We start from the raw sequence: 15,073 nt of genomic DNA, 5'->3' as shown, positions 1-15,073 counted from the left end.
TTTTCATTTTCTGAGTATGAGTGTGAAGTTCTAACTCTGTAAAAAGGTGGCTTCCTTTCAGTCCAGAAAATATTAAAATATTTGTAATTTCCTTTTCTTTAAAAAAAATTTATGTGTGAACCTTTCAGAACACCAGAATATCACGGCATTCTGTGTGCATCTCCCTATGAAATTTCGCAGTCATCTGCTTACCTGCTGCTTTCCCGTAAACCTAGTTGTACAAGCTGTGAGCTCTGAAAGTTTTCTTGTTATGAAACTTTTTTTGGCAAAGTTCTCTTGAAAATAGACTCAGAGCCTTCTAGCAGGCATGACTGCCTTTCCCCCAGTCTTCACTCTCCAGCAGAGATACCACACAAATGGAACTGGGAGAGAGGTGAGCTGACAGAGCAGCTCCAGGATAAAATCCTACTGATGCCCACTGTTCAGAAGCCAATGGTTTCTCTTAAATAAATGCTCTCAATCTGTCCTATGTCTTTGGTTGATTTCCAGACATAGGAAATCAAAACGTTTGATTTTACTGCTTTGTCAAGCTTTATCATTGTTTTTTTTGAGGGGGAGGCAGGAGGTTACTAAGCTTGTACAGCACCAGAAACTCTGACAGCCCCCCACCAGACACACTCCCCAAAAATTTATGTGTGTATGTATGCGTCCATACACATATATACATGTGCCCTGTAACTGTTGATGCTCGCACATACATGTGCCCTGTAAATGCTGATGCACACATGGCATTTGTTGGGAAGCCATAGGTTAACTTTCCTGTATCAGTGTGCGGGCTGCAGGTCTAAATCAATTAGGCTTGAGCTCAAGCACCTCCATGTGTGCTCGGAGTCATCTCCCTGGCCCCATAAAAGCATACTCCATTAGAGCTGCTACTAAACCAGATACTCCTACTGTAAACTGAAATCCCTCCTGTAAAGGTGAGAACGGGTCATCTAATTTTAGGTTGTGAACAAATCAGGAAATGTAAGGTAAGAGAAAGCAGTCGAGGATGAACATATTGATTGGGGATAAGTTGAATGATCTCCCCTGAGAGACTGTTCACTCCGGGGACACAGTGACACCTGGCTTGTATACCAGGGCTGGTTTGGAAGCCCTTCTACTTTATTAGAGACGGGAGCAGTGACTTTGCCAGCTGAAGACCATGCGCTCTCAAAATAAGGAATTCTGCTGCCTTTTCAATTGCTGTCCACCGCAGACATTTTGGATCCGTAGTATAAATTCAATTAAGAAATAAGAAGTGGCCGGTCTCTGATTTATTGAAATCCCCTTCAACCAGGTGAGAGCTGCGGTGGGGAGGGGCTTCTGCCCCTCCCCCAATGGCTCTGTGTTTATTTCAGTGCTAGGAAGAGCTCTTGTCGGCAGGCAGCTATGTCCAGCCATATCAGGCTGTGGGGCAGGAGTTGATGCTCACAGCGCCGCTGACCAGGGCTGCTTTACTGAAGCTCACTGGGCGCCCATCAATCACAAAGTGGCGGATGCAGCCTGTGAAGGGTTTGCTGGGAGCCAAACGCGGCGTCAGTAGAGACTCTGAAAAGAGAAATACAGAAAGAGCAAGAATGTCAGTGGGGGGAATTCGAAACTCCAATATTACCTCCTGGTAAAAACTGGAAAACTGCTCAGGCTGTCAGAATGATTTCCACAGCAGCGATGGCACGGGTTCTCTAGCGGACTCCCAGGACCAGCCCTCGCTCTTGAAGAATGAGAACACAGGGGGATTTTAATGTTTGCCATGTTTTCTCTGATCACATTTCTGCGCATGCGGTGGCTGTCTTCCAGGGCTGAAGTTCACGCTTCCACGTGAAGCCTCAGCAGTGAGTTTTCATGATCTACCTGTGCTGTCCAGAGTTAATTTCCCCGAGGCCTCATTTGCTTACTGGGTTTTGCTGAAAACGGAAGAGGAATTTGAGCTTCCATGTTATTTTTGGACAGAGTTAATGTTTCTGTTTAATTCCTATCTTCATTACCCTTCACGCTTAAGCCTCTACACTTTTGCCAAGCGTATAGAAATAGTGAGAAAATGATGATTTCAAATGAGGCAAAATCTAATTTTCCTTAGCTCAGGGCTTAAGAACTATAAATAGGGAAGTGGTAGATAGCATGGATTTTGTATGGACACAGGTGTCTTGTGGAATGTCAGGGAATCTTCTCATCACTGTAATTAGGCATCTAGAAGAACTGGTGTTTATTAATTATACAGATACAAGTAGGTGTTTAGGGATGAGAGGAGCAGTATAACTTAAAGCAACTTAGAGAGTCCATAAATATTATAAAATTAAAATCAATTTAGTCAAAGCTCATTATTATAAACGCACAGCTATGTGAGTAGTGTCGGACAAAAGAAAAAAAAAAACAAACAAAACACTTGGCAGTCTGACTCGGGAAGGAACACAAGATAGAACACCAAGCAAGCGGCACCAAGCAGTTGTCATTGTACATTTTCTATGCAGTGTAGGGTAAGTATGCATGGAAGCTGTGCGCTGAAAAGAAAGTGAGGAAACAGCATCTGTCTTTAGAATGGTAATCAGAAAGCTGTGGATGTGAAAGCGGCTCCAGAGAGCAGTTCCTTTTATTTGTATCTAATTCACAACGGCTGCATGTTTGCAGCCTGCTCCATGTACTTCACCCTCAGAATAAAAACCAAGTGAAAGCTTGAGAGGAAACTTCTAAGGCCTCCACCACCCTGTGCATGGTGGAACACAGCTTCCATTCTCAGGACAGCCTGAGCTGTCCACCCTTTGTTCATGCAGAAAATCATCTGGGAGAAATAATTAATATAGCAATTATGGTCTGCAGGATTTACCATAAATTAATTATATGTAGTAATAGAAGAGTACCCCAGGGCCCCAAGTAATTGGTTAACAAAATTGATGTGTTTGTATCTGTGTTTGTGTGTAAGTGTGTGCTGTATGTGCATATGTGTGTAGTGCATGCACTTACGTGTGCAGAAGCCGGGGAGGGGGTGTTAACTGTCTTTCATGATCTCTTTCTCTGTATCATTTCTTGGAGGCAGGGTCTCTCCTTAAACCCTGAGCAGACTGTTTTGTTTCCAGTTATGATGCTGAGTTATTGAGACTCAGGGATCCGCCTATTTCTGTGGTTCTCAGTGTTGGGTTATATGCACGCTGCGGATAGTATCAAACTTTTATGTGGGTTCTGGGATTTGAACTCTGGTCCTCATGCTAAAGTACCAAGCACTTTCACCTGCTGAGTCATTTTCCCAGCCCCCTAACACATACTTTTTTTTTTTTAAGATTTTATTTATTTATTATGTAAACAACATTCTGTTTCCGTGTATATCTGCACACCAGAAGAGGGCACCAGATCTCATAATGGATGGTTGTGAGTCACCATGTGGTTGCTGGGAATTGAACTCAGGACCTCTGGAAGAGCAGCTGGTGCTCTTAACCTCTGAGGCATCTTTCCAGCCCCTAACACATACTTTTAAGAGAGAATGTTTCTAAGATGGAATGAAGATATGACTATATTTTATAGAAAATAATGTGAGGGTTCAAATAGTGATTGGTTAGATTTGGGAATGGGCTATGCTACCCTCAAAGATGCTTTAGCTTTTAAATTATCATATAGGCAGGTTGATTTGTGTGTGTGTGTGTGTGTGTTTGTGTGTACACAGGATTTCTCTGTGTAGCCCTGGCTATACTGGAACTCATCCTGGGCTGTATAAAAAGGGTATCTGAGCGAGCTAAGAGGAGCAAGGCAGTAAAAAGCATTCCTCCAGGGTCTCTGCCTGAGCTCCTGTCTCGACTTCCCTCCATTTCTCTCCAAGTTGTTTAGGTTACAGTGTTTATCACAGTCATAGGAAGCAAACTAGGGCATGAGAAAATGTCTTGTCCAAGTCTTGAGTTGTAGAAGAGTGACTGGCATTTCAAGAGAACTCAGGACATATAGGATTTCTAGCTATGCTTAATTTCTTTAGTTATCATTCTTGATGCTCTGGTTTCTGATGTGATTTTAGTGGAATTAATCTCAAGCAGCTCAGGATGATAGAATTAATCACAGCCAGCTTAAATTATAATTACATTTGCTGAAAGCTTGCTGGCATGTTTCCTAGGTGGAATGAAAAGCTGCTTGTGTGGTTGGCTGGTGGTTCAGACCACAGGTAGCTTCCCGGTGGGGTGGCTCACTAGTGAAATCTCTCACACTGGAGAGACACACTGCCACTCTCACACTGGAGAGACATACCACGAGCTTAGACAGGTGTGTCAAAGTGAGTGCTGGATGGGACGAGGCCTTGTTCCCTGTCAGCATGCAGTGTACCATTTATCTACAACAATGTTCTATGGTAACCTGTGAGGTTTGAATGAGAAATGTCTTCCAGAGTCTTAGGTGTTTGAGGATGTGCTGTTGGTGCTGTTTGGGAGCTTTAGGAGGTGTAGCTTTGTTGGAGGAAGTGTGTCACTGGAAGCAGGCATTGAGAGTTTAAAGACACACTATTCTGAATATGTTCTCTCTGCCCTGTGCTTGTTTGCGATGTGATCAGCTTCCTGATGCTGCCTCTATGCCTTCACTCTGCCATCATAGACTGTAATCCTCTGGAAGTGTAAGCCCAAACAAACTCTGTCTACTACAAATTGACTTGGCCACTGTGTTGTATTATGGTAATAGGATAGTAACTAGTACAGTTTCACAAGAGTGGTATTGTATGTTCCCTAGGGAGGAAAAATGGAAGGAAAAGCCAAGTCCAGATGATCAATAAGGAACTAGGGTGGAGGGTAGGAGAAACTGTTCCTTTGAAATGTACTGGAAGAAAAAGGAAGAGCAACATTTACTAGAAATTTAATTCCTGAGAGCTTGTGGGAAGGCCTGGGGCAAAGACAGCATCCCTGAACATTAAAGAACTTTAATCTCAGCTGGTATGGGGAGCCCAGAGACCAGGGCACCCAGGGGACAGGTGCATGCTTTGGTTACTTTAATCCTGTGTGTCCTGGCTACCTGTGAAATAGTTAAGGCCATACCATGATTTCTAGGAAGGAATTGATGTGGAGAAACAGAACTGATACGAGACAATGTTCACAGGGTACCGACATGAGGTGAAGGGGTGGCCTCACCACAGCCCTTTTCAGAATCAAAGCCAGGACAGAGGCAGAGGACTGAGGAACAGTGGTGTGGGCACTTGTGTGAAATACAAGGGGGCTGTGGTGTAAGTACCTGTGTGAAATATAAGAGGGGGCTGCCTTTTTGGGGTCTTAACTATGCCTTTTGGCTCCCGAATTACCATTATTGTTAATGAGGGTTTCTTAGTCACTGTTCTATTGCTATGAAGAGACACCATGAGCAAGGCAATGCTTAAAAAAGAAAGCATTTACTTGGCACCCTGCTAAGTTTCAGAGGCTTTGTTCATCATCATAATTCCCACTATAGAATGAAGCATGGTGTCACTCAGGCAGGCATGGTGCTGGAGAAGCAGCTCTCTCTCCCTCATGCAGAGAGAGAGACAGAGAGACAGAGAGACTGGGCCTGTAAGGAAAACTCAGAGACCACCCCCAGTGATACCTTCTCCATAAGGTTACACTTCTTAATCCTTCTCAAGTAGTGCCACTCTCTGGCGACTAAGCATGCAAATATATGAACCTGTGGGGGCATTCCTATTCAAACCACTGCAGCTCTTATCTGAATAAATGTCAGCCTAGAAAGAGGAGGAGTACTTGGTTACCACTAGTTTGAGAGGACACGAGGTGAGATGCTTGATTTTATCTGCAGGTTTTTCTTTTTTTAAATTATCGGCTGCTTTTGAATATACCCTTAAAAAATCTAGCTGGAATTATTAAAATTCTTACCAAATTTCAGGTGAAAAGCTCAAATATTTCCATCTTATCTCTCCCTCTCCAAATTTCACTTTTAACTTTTCCAAGTCAGAGAAATGTGTAAAAACAATCTTGTTCAATGTAGGATAATGGTCATTGTTCTAAGGGCATTAGGTAATTTCAGGGGGCCCATAGGTGTCTTCTCACTATCCTGAATTAGACACCATTTGGCCGCTGTTTACAGGACTGTAGACGGAAACCTCTTTTAGGAAGTGCCAGTCCATTAGAGCAATGTAACTTATGGTCTGCAGCTGTTGACTCAACTCAGGCTAATTCTGGGCAGGGCGGCTATGTATGCGTTCTTCCCTATCGTGCAAGGGGAGATGGTCAATAAACTTAATCCTCAAGGTTCTCAGGTTCTGACCATCATCACTCATGAATGAGTGTTCTCTGTAGTGTTTGTATACACGGAGAGCATATTTAAAGGAGAAAGAGGGGAAGAGGAGAGAGAAGTAAACATGGCAAGATAAACTGGTATCTCTTGGTGAGCATGCTAATTATTATGTTATTAATCTTGAATGAGGAGTTATAAGTTTTGGCACTTTACACCTCCCTCCCTCTCACCTTCCCTCCCTCCCTCCCTCCCTCCCTTCCTCCCTTCCGCCCTCCCTCCCTCCTCCCACCCTCCCTCCCTCCCTCCCTCTATTCTTCTTTCCCTCCCTTCCTCCTCTCTCTCCAGTGCTGGGATCAACCTTAGCACTTTGCTGTTGTTTCCTGTTAGGAACCACTGCATATAAAACCCTTTGAATTTTTAGGTGTTATGACAACACATGTCTCAATTTTTAATATAATAACAACAGTTATGCGAGTTTACTGGGTTTTCCTGAATTTGGAAGCCTGTCCCTCCTGGGAAGTGCTTACCTGGAACACCTCCAACAAACACCGGCTCCCTGTGATCAACTGGCTTTGGATTCAATGGTCCAACCACGTGGTTCACTTCGGAATCCACATCCAACTGAACCACGTTTGAATCTCGAATAACTGAGAGAGGAGAAAGACTAGTCATCCGTGGTACTGGGGTATTATCACAACATTCCAGAATAAAGATCCCCACACTTCTCTATCATTGAAAACGGCAACAATGTCTAAGCATATCAACTGTGGTGACATTTTCTTTAGCAAAGAGCAGGCACTATTAGAATATACTTTTACTTGTTTTTTGCTCCAAAATTTCCATGTCTTGTATTTTGGCAACATTTAAATTCATGCATTCAATGCACACATTTTAGTCCGATGATACTTTATTCTTTTTTCTTGTCATCTTTCAGGTGTCACAGAAGGTCGCATCAGCCCCCATGTGCTGTGCAGTCTCAGGCTCACACAGGACACCACTTCGTGTCTTACCTGTGATTCTGTGCCATCTGCCATCACAGAGATTCTGCTTGGGAGTTACTGAGGTAGAAAAGTCTCTGACGCCGTTGTTGACTTTCACTATGACCTGCACAGATGGGACATGTGATAGATTTAGCTGAATTTCTCATTATCATGGTAATGCTGAACTTCATAACTAATTTACCACAGAGAAGCAATACTTTGAGTAAATACCCATGCATGATTACATTTGCAATGTGAACACAAGGGGTCACTCTTTGACAGGTGATAGGAAGAGTTTAAGTTAAAATATTTCAAATCTTTGGAGAGAGAACAAAATTATTATACTGGAGAGATCATAGAGGGATGGAAAGAGCTGCAATAGAATGATTCTACTGAGTTAATAGAGCACATTCTGTTTATACAAAGCAGGGCTGGTCCAGGGCAGGCCCTGGGCCTGGGAGTAGTTAAGCAGTGCAAAACATGTCTCTGGCATTTTTTGTCTTTGTGATCTTTTGCTTGTTTTTTTTTTTTTCATTTATTTTTTTAAAGGGAGAAGAACACAAAATTGGGTGCATACAGAGGTAGGGAGAATCTGGGAGAAGTTGAGGGAGAAAGTCATGATCAAAATATAGTGAATGAAAAAAAAAACCCAAAACAAAATATAGTGAATGAATTTTTTCAATCAGAAATGGAAAAAAAAGATACTGTAGAAGAGAATGGACTTTCAAGCCAAATTGCATAGCTTTCATTTATCTACTTTCTGCCCCATTCTTCTCAGATATAAAATAAGAGTGGTACTACTATACACATCCTTGAGATGATAGGAAGCCTAAGTCAACTCACTCATAAATCTTTTAGAATAGTACCCGATACCTTGTAACTAATATGTATAACATATGTAGTATATATTATATACTAATATATAGCACTAATATATAATACAACATGCACATGCTATATATAATAACATATAACAATACATAACACATATAAGACACAATATATTATACATTACATATGCATACAACTATATATGCATATAATATATAATTATATACATTACACATATATATACATTACATATGATACACACACACACACACAATGATGTTGGGGATTTACTTCAGGGCTCTATGAAAGTTGTTTTTATTTTATGCCTTAATTGAGTACATTAGAACCCAAATAAAACTTAGTAATATTAAGTTTGAGGCATAATGAAAATATTCCTTTCCTTCATGCTTTTTTGAATGTCTTCCTGGATATTCTTTAGTAATATCTTAGGGTGAATGTGGTGTTTAACTATAATTAATACAAACTTTTAGTAACTGTGATTCATATGCATGTACATATGTATATACACACATCTCTGTGATAAGCATACAAGTAATTAGAAAGATGCTTTCACACTTGTGGATGTTAGGATATGGATATACTTTTACCTTCTATTTGCTGAAAAGTCTTCTTCGAATTCTTTTATTGAAATGTCATGCTGTTATTGGTAATTTTTGGTAGCTTTGGCACATGTTCATGTCTCTGTTCTAGTCAACTCCTAGCTCATGAATGTGAGCACACACATTGCATACACTTCAATTTCCTCCCCTTTTTTTCCATTTGAAAGGCTGATGAAATCATTCTGTGAAATACATCTGCTGCTTTACATCAGCACTCAAGACAAGACAAGATAGACTGTTGATTCTTAGGACACTACCTGCTCTTTTTTTTTTTTGTTTGTTTGTTTGTTTTGAGGCAGGGTTTCTCTGTGTAGCTTTGGAGCCTATCCTGGCACTTGCTCTGGAGACCAGGCTGGCCTCGAACTCACAGAGATCCGCCTGCCTCTGCCTCCCGAGTGCTGGGATTAAAGGCGTGCGCCACCAATGCCCGGCCCTACCTGCCCATTTTTTATGTGCACATTCAGGTATTCTCCGTTGACACTGTGGCCATGGACAAGGGTTCCAGAACTGCTCCGGGGACGGATTTCAAATGCTATTTCAAACTTTAATCCAATATTGAAAGACTCATCTGCAGAGAGAAACAGAAATTACCAAGAAGAGAAAAATAAATTTTCTAGCTATGGCGTGATTTTGTGAGGACAACACACTAAATGTACTCCATATGCTGTGAGAGTTCAGGGCAGTGGCATTCCAGCTAGCAGAACCATTTACTCCTTTAAGATAGAGGAGAGGCTGGCAGGATGGCTCAGTAGGTAGAGCACTTGCTGTACAAGTCAGCCAACCTGAATCCCATCCTTGGAACACATGTAAAGGTGGAAGGAAAGGACCAATTGTGATCTCACACATGTGCTGTGGCATTTGCCCCTCATCGTGCACACACATAGTGCATAACACACACACACACACACACACACACACACACACACACACACACACACACAGAGTAATAAATAAAAGTGAGACGGCCAGGACAATTTGGGCAAAGGATGGAATCTGAAGACCCATATCACACATACATCATTTAAAAAAAAGGGAGGTCAGGAAAGTATTGGCAGAAGCTATAATTTGAAGCCATGTGCAGAGGCTGGAAAACTTGGAGAGCCCAATGAAGTGGCTCTGCATGGTTTTATGGGTATGCCTAGCTGGTTCCACATGGAAGGTATGCGAATATGGAAGACAGATGTTATATTGAGCCATTGGAGAGGTCTGATTAACTGTATTTTAAAAACAATTTTAACCCCTAAATTAATTGGTGCTGGTATTTATAAACTGTTACATTGCTTATTTAGAATAGTTGGGTGAACGTGGAGGCAGAGAGATTGTTTCAGTGATTAAAAGCACTGGCTGTTCTTTCAGAAGACCTGGGAAATAAAATTTTAAGTTGTTTTTGAGGAAATATGTCAAGTCAACACTATTATAATGCCTAGGTTTGCAACGAGCTTTTAATTACCTATATATGTATGGGAGTGTTGGGGGGTACTCACAGTCATCTAATCTCAAGGGACCCAGCATCTTTTCTGGATTCTGTGGATACCAGGCATGCATGTTGTGGGCAAACACTCATATACAGAAAATAAATCTTAAAAAAAAGAAAAAGGAAAAAGAATAGCTGTGGGGCTGGTGAGATGGCTTAGCAGTTAGGAGGATGTACTACCCTTCAGTGGATCTGAGTTCAGCTCCTAGCAACAACACTGGGCAGCTCACAACCATCTGTAACTCTGGCTCCAGGGGACCAGACACCGTCTTCGGCACTTGCACTCATGTGTACCCCCCAACACTCCCATACATATATAGGTAATTAAAAGCTCGTTGCAAACCTAGGCATTATAATAGTGTTGACTTGACATATTTCCTCAAAAACAACTTAAAATTTTATTTCCCAATACATTTTTTCTTTCTTCTTGTTTTTAGTCAGGGTCTCTCTGTGTAGCCCTGGCTGGTCTGGAACTTGCTGAGTAGATCAGACTGGCCTTGAACTCATGGAGATGCTAAGAATGCTGGCATTAAAGGTGCACACCACCATGTCCAGCCCTCCCGGTGTTAGTTAATGCTCAAGGAACATAACATAAATTATTTAGTTGGTTATACATTTCAAACTGTCCAAACTTCAGAATTCTTTAAGGACTAAGAAACTCAAGTGTATGTTTTAGTAGGAGTAAATGGGAATGGGCTTGGAGGGAAAGCAAAATCCTGAGGTAGATAGAGGCAACTGCCTCTAGTCACATTGTACTGGGCATGAGTGGTTGTTTAAGAAAGTGTACCTGTTTACATCATGGTTTCTTTATCAGAGGTGAGCAAGATCTCTAGTGTTTGTTTTATCAAATCCATTAAGGGATTGGATCATTAAGAAGGGTTAATCCCTTATATTATAGCATGTTTGTTGCTGTGGGTTAGATGGAGGCTGGGTATACTCTCCTAGGATTTCTTTTTTCTTTCTTTGAACTGTTACAGTCCATCACCTGGCACACAGACTGCTCTACAGATAGTGCACACAGACTACCCTACAGGTGGTGTGCACAGACTGCCCCACAGGTGGTGTGCATAAGACTGCCCCACAGGTGGTGTGCACAGGCTGCCCTAAAAAAGGTGGTGTGCACACAGACTGCCCTCCAGGTGGTGTGCACACAGACTGCCCTCCAGGTGGTGTGCACAGACTGCCCTCCAGGTGGTGTGCACACAGACTGCTCTACAGATGGTGCACACAGACTGCCCCACAGGTGGTGTGCACAGGCTGCCCTAAAAAAGGTGGTGTGCACACAGACTGCCCTCCAGGTGGTGTGCAGACAGACTGCTCTCCAGGTGGTGTGCACACAGACTGACCTCCAGGTGGTGTGCACAGACTGCCCTCCAGGTGGTGTGCCCACAGACTGCTCTACAGATGGTGCACACAGACTGCCCCACAGGTGGTGTGCACAGGCTGCCCTACAGGTAGTGTGCAATTAAAGCTGCTGAATGCATGAGCAGGGCAGTAATGGTTGGTAGAAAATATTCAGAACAAGATCTCTGAAGGGCAGTGTTGTACTGGGGTTTCAGAGCAGGGGGAAGGCAATATAATTTCTCTCAGTGGGGACAATAGTTCATACTAACAAACAAGAAAACTTAGAGGACAAAGGTGGCCAAGAGTTGACATAGACCAGATCACATGACAGTGCAGAAAATTCTGCATCAAGATGATCTGCACCCAGAAGTTTGGCTGATGCAAGCAACAAGGATTGGTGCTGGATATTTGGTTTGAAATAGTAGAGGGGATAACAGTGGTCCCTGAGAAAGAGGGACAGGGATGAGGGACCTTACAGAGGTAAGGGACATTACAGGGACAAGGTTGGCATTATTAAATTTTAACTTTAGCTTAAAACTCCCTGTCAAGTATCTCCAGGAAGAGAGCATCTCAGGATTCACGCTTTTGGCAGACATTGTCTTTATCTGTTACGTTGCTGTAACAGGGTTGCTACTGGTTGATTTATAAAGAAAGGAGGTTTGTTCAGCCTATAGTCCCAGAGGCTGGGAAGTAGAGGACTGTGGTAGCAGCATCTGTTGAGGCCCTTAGGGTGTGTGGAAAGAGAGGAGAGGGACCAGGGTTTCTTTATAACAACTCACTCTGATGGTGAACAGCACAGTCTTCAGAGAGGGAGTGCTCTCTCACACGGAAAAGCATAAATCTTTCTGATGACTGAAATACCTCTCACAGGCCCCCATTCTGGATGTGTTGCACTGAGGAGCAAGCTTTAGTTGGAGTTTAGGCGGGGCCAACCATTATCACACCAGAGCAGTCACATTACCTAGAACCACGTAGCCTCCCTCTGTTGAAAAGTACGTTCCTGTTTCCATTGGCCCTTCAAAGCACGGGGTCACGCTAAATGTTTGAGAGGCAGAGGTGATGGAGGCACCATTAAGCTGCAGATTGCCAAGGCAGCCACTGAAACTGTACACGGAGTTAATCTGAAAGAAGAAGAGGTTATTTAAAATCCCCTTGCCCAGTGCTAGATGCACCATGGGAAAGCAAACCCCTGAGTCTTGAGAGGAAGAGACACTCCTTGTTCATTTTAGCTTTTCCAATGATCGATATTGTTCCAGGTAATTAACTTTTAACTAACTCATTGAAGCTGGAATTTTGTATCTCGTAACATCAGCGTGTAATAAGTAAGCAATGGAAATGTTTCCACAGGCTGTGACAAAATAATCAGATCTATGTTTGTGTCTAAGATAAATTAAATCCTTTGATACCTTCCTTTCGCTGAGAATTGTTTTAAAAGCATGCAACGGTTACAATTCAACTCACAAAAAAGTTTCTTATATTCTCAATTCTTCCACTTATAACCACATTCCTTGCATATTTAAAAATTGTATGAGAAAGAAAAAAATGGAACTGAATTTAAATGAGCTGAAGGGTTTTTCTGTTTTGTTTTTTTTCCCACTCAGTGATATAGTGGAATCACTTGTTCTCTGGTCTTGGCTTGGCTTTACATCAAAATTATAGGCACTTGCAGAACTAACGAGATGCCCTGGAGACATGTTTCATGACCTACCAAGCTTCCTTCATCTTCTATTTTAAAATTAAAAGGTGACAGCTGACTTTGTAATGCCCCAGGGCAGACAGGAAGCTCATGGGACAGCCTGGATGCTTCTCCTGCAAACCCCCTTTACTTTTGCTAGCTTCCTACTCTGAAATGAGGACACCGGATCAGTGGTCTCCGGTTCAAGGGTCAGTGACTCAGTCTTGCCACAGCTGGCAAGTCTTACCTGAATGTTTTTCACAGCCCTTCCAGGAGCCACTCCTCCCAAATAAATGGGACCCTTGATTTTCCAAGCAGCCCCACTTGGAGGAAGGCTTTCTTCCAGGACTCGTAGACCGTCAATGACCATTCTGCCACTGCTCCTTTCCCGAATAAATATCACCTGGATAGAGAGCGAATAGCCTGGTTTAGCGATGGCTGCAGACTGGGAAGATTGGTTTGTCTACCCTCCTAACCCTGGTATTGCAATGCTGTGGGAAGGTACAGAAAGTTATTAAAAAATGTGAACCCATCTCTGAAGGTTTCAGCCTTCTTGATTCCTCTTAGTGGGCTTTTGGCTCTCTTGTTCTTGGAGTGCCAGAAACTTTATTCCTGATTCTTGGTCCCAGAGCAGATGTCTTTATTATGAACTATCTCTAGGCTTCCTTACTTCATGAATTCTGACTTTTTTTTCTGGCTCCCTCCTTGGGTTTACCACTTCATGTGTTAGAGCAAATAGTTTCTTGTTTTCTTATCTCTAGATTGAATGACTTAAATCTATAGGTTTTGTCTCTGAGTACAGATTATATTATTGGCAGAGTTCTTGTTTTTAGTTAGTTAGTTTGTTTTTTTAATTTTTAAAAAAAGATTTTATTTATTATGTATACAACATTCTGCTTCCATGTATATCTGCACACCAGAAGAGGGCACCAGATCTCATAACAGATGGTTTTGAGCCACCATGTGGTTGCTGGGAATTGAACTCAGGACCTCTGGAAGAGCAGTCGGTGCTCTTAACCTCTGAGCCATCTCTCCAGCCCTTGTTTTGTTTTTTTGAGACAGAGTTTCCCTGTGGCTTTGGAGGCTGTACCTGGAACTAGCTCTTGTAGACCAGGATGGTCTCGAACTCACAGAGATCCACCTGTCTCTGTCACCAGAGCGCTGGGATTAAAGGTGTGAGCCACCACTATCCTTAGTAGGGTTCTTTAGGAAGCTGCTCCGAGCTGACCAGCTATTGTGGGATATTCGTACACTGTGTAAAGTGTATTGCTGTGATTGGTGTGATAAAATGTTGAACAACCAATGGCTAAGTAGGAGAGATAGGCGGGACTTTCGGGCAGAGAGAGATCTCTGGGAGGAAGAAAGAGGTGTCTCCAGCCTGCTCGGAAGAAGCAGGATGGACAGTATGGAGAAATGAGGTAACGAGCCACCCAACAGAACATAGATTAAAAAATATGTGTTAATTTAAGTTATAAGAACTAGTTAGGAACAAGCCTAAGCTAAGGCCAAGCTTTTGTAATTAATAATAAGTCTCCATGTCATTATTTGTGAGCTGGTGGCCCAAAGAAAAGTCCTTCTACAGCCAGCCACATCCTACAGTTAACTGTATGGTGTAATCCTGCCATTCCACACCTACTGGCTACCTCCAGTATTAAGTACTCCCCATTGGAAGAGCTTGTCTTCCAAGTGGTTTAATCACTTCATATCTCCCATAGATTACTTTTGGAAAGAAATACAGCGATAGTTCTCAAAAATTATGAACCTAGCCTACTGGTGAGTGGGCAAAAAAGAAAAAAAATTGATTAGAAACCAAACTTTAGCTCATGCTGATTTCTGGGACTTTGGTTAAAATAATTACAATTAGCCTGTGATTATCTAAACATACAATTCAAGACTTTTAAAATAAGGAATTAATAAATTCTTAAAATTGAACTCTGGGTGAACGCAGCTGCAGAATCTGAACATGGCCATTCCTATCAGGCCAGTAGTA

General features: G+C 42.3%; 1 protein-coding gene across 2 annotated transcripts in view; it reads right to left on the bottom strand.

The window, feature by feature from the left end:
• Nucleotides 1-1,381: 1,381 nt before the first annotated feature.
• Lama4 (laminin subunit alpha 4) overlaps nucleotides 1,382-15,073 on the bottom strand; it is a 134,892-nt gene continuing 121,200 nt past the window's right edge. For both annotated transcript variants that reach the window (XM_027402141.2, XM_027402140.2), the window contains exons 33-38: nucleotides 13,331-13,486; nucleotides 12,370-12,529; nucleotides 9,028-9,158; nucleotides 7,170-7,263; nucleotides 6,687-6,806; nucleotides 1,382-1,530 (exon numbers count right to left, since the gene is read on the bottom strand). In XM_027402141.2, coding sequence (XP_027257942.1) covers nucleotides 1,385-1,530; nucleotides 6,687-6,806; nucleotides 7,170-7,263; nucleotides 9,028-9,158; nucleotides 12,370-12,529; nucleotides 13,331-13,486 — 807 coding nt within the window. In that variant the 3' untranslated portion in view covers nucleotides 1,382-1,384. The remainder of the gene's footprint in view (nucleotides 1,531-6,686; nucleotides 6,807-7,169; nucleotides 7,264-9,027; nucleotides 9,159-12,369; nucleotides 12,530-13,330; nucleotides 13,487-15,073) is intronic.

This window comes from Cricetulus griseus, chromosome 2, assembly GCF_003668045.3.
Source record: "Cricetulus griseus strain 17A/GY chromosome 2, alternate assembly CriGri-PICRH-1.0, whole genome shotgun sequence".
Classification (NCBI taxonomy): Eukaryota; Metazoa; Chordata; class Mammalia; order Rodentia; family Cricetidae; genus Cricetulus; species Cricetulus griseus.
This window is presented reverse-complemented; position numbering and strand designations above follow the sequence as displayed.